Genomic DNA, 9,584 nt, shown 5'->3' on the forward strand with positions numbered 1-9,584 from the left:
TTTATTATTGACATTATTTATTACTTCTGTTTAGAATGCAAATACTACCAAAAAAGGAGCAGGAGAAGTTAATTGCTAACTCTCACCGTAAGAGAGAGACACGAACCCTCCTTGCTTCAAAGATGGGAGGGAATAGGAAGAATGCGTGTGAAAATTAAAAAAAAGAAAGAATACACCCACCTCACTCCCCTACTTCACTTTTCCTACAGAACAGCCTTCTCATACTGTACAGAATACGTTTTTACAGAAGAGCGAAGTATGGCGCTCGGAAAATGCTGACAACATAAAGCACAGAAGCTTAGCAGCGCCGCACACCTATAACACACGTGTTAGCAGTGAGGGGTAATACCTGATGAAGACGACAAAATATTATCAGGAGTGCAATATGAAAAAAAAAGCCGTAAAGTTTTACTTGAGTTTTAGGAACGTTGAGCTAGATCTGTAGATTGGTTTCAAGCCGATTCCTTCCGACGTGAGTGAATAGCCATGAAAAAAAAAAAAAAAACTCCAGTAATGCCCACGATTGCTAAACGAGACCATCGTATGAACGCACGCACATTTCCTCTCCTCCCAGCCTTCTTGTAACCGTGATCGAGCTAGAGAGTCTGAGTGTTGCCGCTCGTAATGACACCCTTTCTCGTGCTCTATGCAAACGCTCAGCCAATAGGAATTTTTTGTGAACTGACTCAGCGAAAGTGACCCACAGGTAAGATAGCGATAAAGATCACTAATCCAAGGGAAAGAAAGACACATGCACACAAGACTGTAACAAGAACACGGCCAGCTTGCATTGTTGCCCGACAGCTTAAGGTACCCGAACACATCGATTACCATGCAGTGGCTACTTGCGTCACTGCATTTTCACTCGCTCCGGACAATCATTCGGTTGATACCTCTTTCTTTTCTCAGCGCCTGCGTACTATTGTTACGTCCCCGTCCGTCCAAGTAGCCTTGGCACAAGTCACGAATAGGATATTGCGAACGCGGAACAACGCTCGCGTAATACCTTTCAGTGCGACCTTTCTCTCCACTCGCCTTCTGCATTAAGCTATAAAATTGCGTAACAAACCGCCTGTTCATGTCTCATTCAGCGAGCGAAGCCTCCTTTGTACAAGCCCGGGATGATCATCCGAAAACCAAATTGGAGCCCTGTTGCTGAAGTGGTGTAATGCGTTCATAGACGTCACGAAGATCTGTGCAGGTTTTCGGATCAGCATTCCTCATGGTACCCTAGACAGCAACAGTTACATAACCTCCGTTCCAGACAGGTAATTAAGCACGCGCCTTTGAGCCGAATCTAAAACGGTTTGCGCTCGTTAAAGTGCACAGACTTCAGGTGCAACATTAGTAAAGGACAGCGCTTTAACAGGCCGTCCCGCGATCTATATATCGCACAAGTACCTTGTCCATCCCTTCTCTACTGCTCTTGATTGCGTTGTGCTATGTCTGTTCGTCTATAGTGCTAGTTTATTTGCATCACAGAGCAAAGCATGAGGGGAGGGGGAGGCTCTTTTGTTAACGGTCCTAACACCTCTTCAGTCATTAAATCTCACGTGCTGTGGCCTGCCTATCACTGAAATGCGGAGGCACTTCACACACAGGAATCCGTGGGCTCGCTTAACTCGCTTTATTTTCGCTGCCAGAGATAGCATAGACTTTATGTATAGAAGACTAGGACGTTGCAACCGGAGGCGGTTAGGAGTTCAGTAAGGTACTTTCCGCACATCGGCAGCACTTTCCGTGTGGAGGGCGCACGTCTTCGACGAACGATAGCTGCTGGCACAAACGCGCACACACATACACAAACAACTCCAGGATCTTCACTGGAGCCACCGTCGCACTGGGTCATCATCTTGATTCCGTTGACTTCTAGGCACTTCCGGCACCAACACGTGTTCAGAGGCACCACAACCTGAGGCCTATGGCAGGCACTTGTAAGCTCGAATCTTCTAGGTACTTGACTAACGTGAAAAACAGGGGAATCTGACGCAACCTGCACATTCATACCGAAGTTCTAAGGGCTAGCCTCTTGCCTTTTTGTCTTTAAACGGCCCTAGTACTTGTGGAAGGGAGAAGCCTCGCGTTATGCGCTACGTAGTAAACGATCACGCGCACCATCTTCCGGGTATTCTAATGCCTGAGGTTGGTGTCTTCAGCCAGCGATAGCGTGAACGTAACCATGCAAATTGCACCAGTATTTCTGCTGAGGGTAGATTCATTATCTAGCATAATTCATTAAGTGACGTTCGTGCAGCCAGAACAGATTGGGTTTGACTAAAATTTTGCTTACGAGTGAAGAAGTTCTTCAGGGACTGCAAAGAAAAGATATCAGTGCCAATTTGGTTTGTGCACACTGATGGAAATTATCTTTAGTTCCACTAAAAGCTTCTTTCTAATCATCATTACGCAAAGAGCGCGTGTTTGGAGAAAAGAATGTTTCAGATTTCACTTAAATGCGCAGCATTTGTTAGTGCAGGTTAGATGTCCAGAAATACGGTGTAAGGAAAAAGATCAAGTCCAGAGGAATCGTTTGTTACAAGATGGCTATGATACATTAAGCCTAGTCGGTTAATACAGAACACAGCCACATTTTCCTTGTTAACCTACCTGCCACTATTTTATGTTTTTCCCTCTATTTAAGCTTTCATTTCGGGTCCAAGCACTCAGTTGATAAACAGTGGATGTTCTTAGGCGCTAACAGTTAAGTTTAATATAACCAAGTACACAAACACCATAAGACCTCCATTCGTTTACACGCGGATTCTCCGCTAAACGCGTGTCTGAAGACACTGAGGTAGGCTTCCGTTCACCTAAGTGCAGTGGCAAAAGACTTGCCTCCCCTGCGCGGACCTAAGCACGAATTTGCATTGCAAGATTCACCGAGTTAACTTCCAAGAATATGGGCTGCGCGTTTCCGTTTGCGAAGTCACTCTCACTCACTCATTCACCAACACACTTCTGCGGGCGGCAAACTTGCGGTAGACAGCAGCTTCGGCGAATTAATTCAGCTTTGCTCATTGCTTTCACGCCAAGCAGTCGTGCCGAGCTTCCAGAAAGCAGCGACAAGCTCTTATTGCACATCCAGGCTGCGGTATCGCCACACACTAAATATTATTGAGTAGGCTTGCAATGATTTCGGCCTTTTGTGTTGCGCCTAATAAAAGTGATCAGTATAAGCCGCGGATAGTTATTTATTCAAAAAGCGAGGATGTCGGGAGGTTTAAACCTGATCAACTGTTAAACTTCAATTGCTGCTTTGCTTGTTTTGCGACGCAGATATGTTTTGCCTCTTGTATTTACGCATTTAGTCCGAATACTTGTACATTGAGCGCAAATCTACGCTGCGTCAAACCGAAAGCAACTGACAGGTGATACTTAGCGATACCGCATATCGTTCGCACTCTCCCAGTGTCGCGGCAACTTCAGCTTTAGCTGTGATCTAACCGAAGGTGAACCTGAGAGGACGCCCTCTTTACCTGAGCCTGTGCCAATCCACGTGCTCACAATTCCTCACGGAATGTACCCGAGCTCCGAGTGCAAGTTCGTGTTGGACCAGCGCTTGAAGCCGTCCTTGGTGAGTCCATGCTCAACGCGTATTGTTGTCACATCACCCGCGACGCGACGCGGCGGATGCTGCTGACCCCCGAGTTCGGAGTCCGACTTGCGCCGGGGTCTCCTGGGCGCGCAAGACGCGTCAGCCGTCCTCTCCTCTTCCTCGAGGAAGGAGTCGGACACATCACTGCCACCAGCACCACCGTTGACGGCGCCCTTGCGGCCTTTCTTTTTTCGACGCCGAGGCCTCTGCGGTGCGTTCGCGGTCGCCGAGGCTCCAGCGCCGTTCTTGGACGGAAACGCCGAACGGAGGTCGTGGAAGCTCCAGGACAGCCGTCGCCGCCTTTTCCGTTTCGGGCGGATGTTCCCGTCTGGACTGAGACACACCTCCTCCTGGGACTCGGCGTCCGGGTCGTGCACCGTCGTTGTCGTCGCAATCTCTTTGCTAGTGCGATGCGAGCGCATACGGCTGAACAGCTTGCCGGTCTTGAGCCGAGCGCGGGTCAAAGAGGTCTTGAGGTTGGACAAGAAACCCGGCTTGGACTTTCGCTTGGTTAGCTGGGGCTGCTGTTCCCAGCGGATGGCCTTGGCAGTTCGCGGCGGCCTCTGCACCGGTTGAAGTGTTGTTGTGGTGACGCGGGACGAACCGGAGCAGTTGCTTAGCGAGGCCCAGTCCCGAACGTGGCCGTGCTTGTTGAAGCTGATTACTCCTGGCGTCATGACACCGCGGCTGATTCCATCGCACTGCACAACGTCGATGACCACTTTCCCGTTAGGTATACTGTCGCCGCACAGCGACGCGGTCGTCGACGTGTATGCATTCTTCATAGTTTTCCCATGTGTTTCCAGCTGCTTCTGCTCCTGTTGTTCCCGGTACTTGACAGCGGTGAAAGCGTGGTGATGCTGTGTAGAGTGGTGGTTGCGCTCGTGGTGCTGGTGGTGGTGGTGCACCTGAGCTCGCGTAACGTGCTCGTGGCCGCTCTCGGCGCGCCCTTTGACGCGCCCGTCAGTTGAAAAAGAATTCGCCACTGAGCCGCGTCGCAACCAGTGAGCTTCGGAGTCGCATTCGCTGCTGAAGTTCATTGTCTCCGAGATGGTCATCTGACCACGGCTCTGACATCGGCCGCTGGGAACCAGCGTTCGCCGGCTCGAGCTGCACTCAGAACATGCTGAAGAAAAATCGCAAGAGCAGCAACAGTCCGAGTCACAACAGTCGTCGTCCTTGGTCATAGTACCGGCCTCTCGTGTCTGGCAGCAGGAGTCGGAGTGATAGCCGGACAGCGAACTGTCTGATGTACCGCTTGGTGGCGTGATGGTAGCAGCTGTTGCCGTTGTGTTTGCTTCGCGAGGTTTCAGCTGCTCCGGCGTTATCACTGGCTCCTTGACGGGGATCCTGGCGGTATCCTTCAGAAAGTAGGTGTACGACGTTACAGTGGTCTTTTGCGCCGTGGTCGCCGTGGGCACAACGTTCTGACCAAAGTAATACGTAGACTGCGGTGGCTTCGGAGGAGGCGGGGGTTCAGGAGGCGCGGCCGGGACCTCTTCGTTGACGAGGTCCTCCTTTGACGCCTTGGCGCTCTTAGACTTCGAAGAGAAGTATCCTGTGTCATTGGTCGGTGTCTGAGCCGATGACGATGACTCGTCGAAGGATTCTGGTGCACCGCTGTGGCCGTTTGTGGCTGGAACGACGTTTTGGAAAATAAGGCCGTCCTTATGATTGGTAGTTTGCAATACGACATCCTTAACAAGGGTGTCTTCAGTTGTCACCGTCACGTTTCCCGCAGATGAGTATGACAGCTCAGACGTAACAGGCCTTGGAAGTGCGGCGCCGGCATATTTCTTGGAAAGGTCCCGGTACTTGTACGAGTTGGACTTTCGGCGCACCCTGCGCTTCCTTTCTTCGCTTGCAGAAGATTTTGATTCAGTGTCCGTTCGTCGTGACACTCTCTTAGAGGACCTCCGAGGTGATTTAAACCTCCTATCTACCACCTCTTGATAGTAGCCGCTCGCTGACGCAGTCAACGAGGACTGTGGCTCGTCTATGGATGAGGTCAGCTTTCGGCTGCTCGGATTTCGAGCAGTGTAAGATGATGCGGTGATTGACGTCAGGTCGCTGTAGTCGTCGGGCCGTTTGCCGTTGGGAACAAGCACCGGGGTAGGCCGTGGCCTGTCCAGCACCACAACTGTGTCCCGAGCTTCGCCCAACGAAGAGCAAATAAGCAGAGCATCTTCCGCTGAGGCGCATATGAAACCGTGGCACTCCCACGTCGATGGTGCAGCGACCTGCCTGAACAGGCAGGCGAACACGGGCGGGTGCGCTAGACCCACAAGAAACCTGCGTTTCGCCGACAAGCCAAGATACCAGGACCGGTCGACGACGTCTTCCGAGCAAGCCAAGGGCACGAAGGCGGCGCCGATCGAGCGCCTCTTGGCCAGACGTGCGCTGAATCGGAGCGCAGCCCAAAGTACGATATTCGCAGCAGGTGTAATGACTCGCGTGACGGCCGTCACAGCGCGCCTAGTCTCCGGGTCTTCGAGGGCCTCGGCGACAACCAGACCGTAATGGGAGACGTCCAGACGTTGCGTGAGCGCCAGCGGGTGCACGGACCGTTGACTCTCACCCTTTCGCCTCGCGGCGCTGTAGAGGTCGAGCAGCGGCTGCTGTAGGGCCTTGAGCCCGCGTTGCTTGGATTTGGACTGGAACCTTGTGCAGCCCAGGTAGCGCACGAAGAAGCTGCGGCTCGAGTCCTCAGCGGACACCACTTCCTCGCGCTGCTTGAACATCGCCAGTTCTCTCGATTCGACCAACTTATCTCCAGCGTGGACAACCATTCGCGCTTAATCCTTTTGCTTCTTTCATATCCTGTCGGGATTGTCGTTTTATCCACGGGGGGCGGACAACGCGCACTCACTCAGAACACAAGCACAGCACACGGGACACAAGCACTGCCCAGGGCCTCTGATCTGCGGTAGCCCAGAAGACGCAGGACCAGCCGCGGACAAGACCCGGCGTCCTTTTGTACGGCGGCGGTAATCCTCGTGCTCTCCAGAGATGCGGCGCCCTTGCATGCAGGCAAGGCACCGGAGTGTCGTCGTTAGGTCCTTCTGCCTCCAGCGGACGGGTACGTTCGGCGGCGTCGAGCCTAGCGGTAGCCGACGCCGCGCGGTCATGGTGGTCGCATCGTCACTCGACGTCGCCTCGCAGCAGCTGGCGGGGACAGGGCTCGCACGGACGGCGGCCGCTGGCGCTGTGGCGGCGACCGTGGGAAGTGCGGTTTCTCCGCGACGCCGGAGCAAGAAGGAGCGCGCTCTTTCTCGGCCGAGGGGAACTGGATTTCTCAGGGCCGGTCGCGCTCTCTCCGCTGGCCGTCGTCGTCGAGCGAGAGCGCGCGCTTGCCAGGCGAAAGTGGTCCGTCCGCCAGGAGGCAGCGACAGCGGTCCGCGGGTTCCGCCGCTACACCGACGATGACTATACCCTTTGGGTAACGGCCCCGCCGCGGTGGGGGGGACCACCCACGGGGGGGCTCGCCTCGCGCCTTCGGAGCGCGCAGAATCGCCTTGATGATCGCCTTTCAAGTACCGCGTTGCGGGTCGTCACGGACAGCGCTGTGTCCGACCGTTGCGAACCGATACGAGCCGTGTACGGGCACCTCAGCGGGAAGGAAGCGGGCCCTCGGCAACACGTAACGGGACTCCCATTCACGCGGGGGGCGCCGGAACCTCCTCGACATTGCCGCTCTTCTTTCCCGTCGCCTCTCTTTCTCGAGCCGCGCAGAGCGTTCCTGACCGGCCGTCAATCGCGAAAGGCACCAAGTACAACACAAGAAGAGAGTTGCACAGAGTCCGCGGTGTTTGTTTGGATGGACAGTCACTGGACGGGATCTCCGTGGGGTCGGGATCCTTTTAGTCTGCCGCCTACGTCGGGGGATGCGTAGCCGGACACTCTTGATAACTGCCGATACGCGGGTTCGTGACGGCCGATGCCGCCCCGTCTGACTGGCGTCACTTGACATTTCGGAGCCTCTATCTGTCGCGACTCGTCTCTCTCAGGCCGGAAAAAAAAGAAGGCTTATTTTCCTGCGCTTCCGGGTTCTTGAAGCGAACTGGTTTGCATCCGCAGAGTATTCCGATTTCGATACAGTACTTTTCTTGCCGTTACGCGACGCTATGATAATTCCGCTGGGTCGACGACCCTCCGCCCGTCCTGTTTAAATGTTTGTCTGGCCGGAGAGTACAAGAGCCCGCTGAGGAAATTAATGCGCACAAACAAGAATTTGATGCGAAGTGCTGTGGAAGAATACCAGTACACGTTCCTCTTGTGCTTGATGGCCGTGCAAGCACACCTAAAATTCATTTTCTTTCTCATTTTTGCTGCGTTCCTAACATGCTTTGATTACGACTTCTTTCCCGCCGAGCGCTTCGAAGCGATATTAGGTTTTCACGGGGATGCACAGGGTGGTTAGACATCGTAAGAAGGAAAGTGGCTGTGCTTGATGAGCAGTGGTCAGAAACGGGTTGAGCACATTGTCTGACTCATGACGTCACGACTATACAGGGCGGAGTGATGACGGCCTTAGGAAAAAAGCGTGGTCAAATGACCACGCTTGTTGGTCTTTGTTGGTCAACCGAATACAGGACAGCAGAATAGGCCCGAGAAAAAAAAAACTGATTGAGCGGAGTTCTCTGGCTTGGATTATAGGGGTTTAACGTCCCAAAGCAACTCAGACTATGAGGGACGCCGTAGTGAAGGGCTACGGAAATTTTGACCACCTGAGGTTCTTTAAAGTCCACTGACATCGCTAGGTACACGAGTTTGTGAAACATCGCCTCCATCGAAATTAGGTCGCCGCGGCCAGAATCAAAACTGAGTCTTTCGGGTCAGCAGCCGAGCGCCATAACCACTGAGCCGCCGCGGCGGTGTGAAAGGAGTTCTTTGACCTTTACTTGCCAGAAGAAATACCTCTGGGAACACGGAAAATCTTGAACTTCCAGACCATTTAGCCAGTTCGCCGACTCCGTACATTAGTATCTCGCTTTGTGTCGCAACATAAGACAGCTGTCTTCGAAACAATTTCGTGATTTTTCTCCACTGTCGTCAACTATTTAGAGTGTCTGCTTGGAATTTGGCTCAAGAAACCCTACACCTTTCTATATCTGCATTTGTGGAGGAAGCAGGGATGCCCATAATGCAGCCAACGGCTCACATTGATATGCTATCGAATGTGTTTCTTTATTCCGGCAGCGTTTGATGTCCTTTTGGTTCTGCGTCGCTGCAAATGGTTTCTGCATTCCTGAGTGCCGATCGATGTGCCTGCTTGTCGAACCACTCACGCTGGTGGTCTCAAAAGCCGGTAACTCTGCGGCCCAACAGCACGTGCTCGTGGGTTTCACGATCTCTAGTGGCCAGCACATGTATTGAGGAAGTCGCGTAGCGAGCTAAGTACAGGGCGGGCATTCCTAACGGCCCCGAAAAGATAACGGTTGTTTTTCCACAAATCACCCCTTTCGCCTCGGCGAAAAAAAGAGCCTCCTTCGCATAACTTAGCGTTTGGTATTCCGCCAGGGGCGCAGCTGAATCGAAGAGCGCCCTGAAACAACACAAAACTACAAAGTAGCGACCTTGTATTTCGCCCGCGATAAGGCGGAGGATTCCCGAAGAAGTGTAGGCTGCCCAATGCATCGCAGGCTGCCAGCACAACCCTGCGTGTCTGCCAAGGGAGATAAGGCTCTACTCGGACGTGAAAACCTGCGGGAAATTTTTGAGAACGACGCACACACGTCGCGCAAGATGCTCTGGCAGAGCCGGACAACAGAAGCGAAGAAAGAGAACAGAAGAAAAAGACAGCGCGATTTGCATGTGAAATGAGCTCTGACCACCACCGCCACCACACCGGCTCGCTTCGTTCGCTTTCCGGTCTGGTCGCACCGCTGATCGCCGCGCGAGATTAGTCGCGTGGCCACTGCCGCGGCATTCGAAGCGGCGTGTCGCAAGTCGCGGCTCCGCCACAGCCTGCATGACACGTGCGGCGCAT

General features: G+C 53.2%; 1 protein-coding gene across 1 annotated transcript; it reads right to left on the bottom strand.

The window, feature by feature from the left end:
- Positions 1-1,612: 1,612 nt before the first annotated feature.
- LOC149362441 (uncharacterized) lies at positions 1,613-6,871 on the bottom strand. The gene has a single exon (XM_089573042.1). It carries the CDS (start codon positions 6,382-6,384, stop codon positions 3,511-3,513), a length of 2,874 nt encoding a protein of 957 aa, XP_089429168.1. The 5' UTR covers positions 6,385-6,871; the 3' UTR covers positions 1,613-3,510.
- Between the last annotated feature and the right edge of the window lie 2,713 nt (positions 6,872-9,584).

The sequence above is a fragment of the Amblyomma mixtum genome, chromosome 2, assembly GCF_055824585.1.
Source record: "Amblyomma mixtum isolate Tamu chromosome 2, ASM5582458v1, whole genome shotgun sequence".
Lineage (NCBI taxonomy): Eukaryota > Metazoa > Arthropoda > Arachnida > Ixodida > Ixodidae > Amblyomma > Amblyomma mixtum.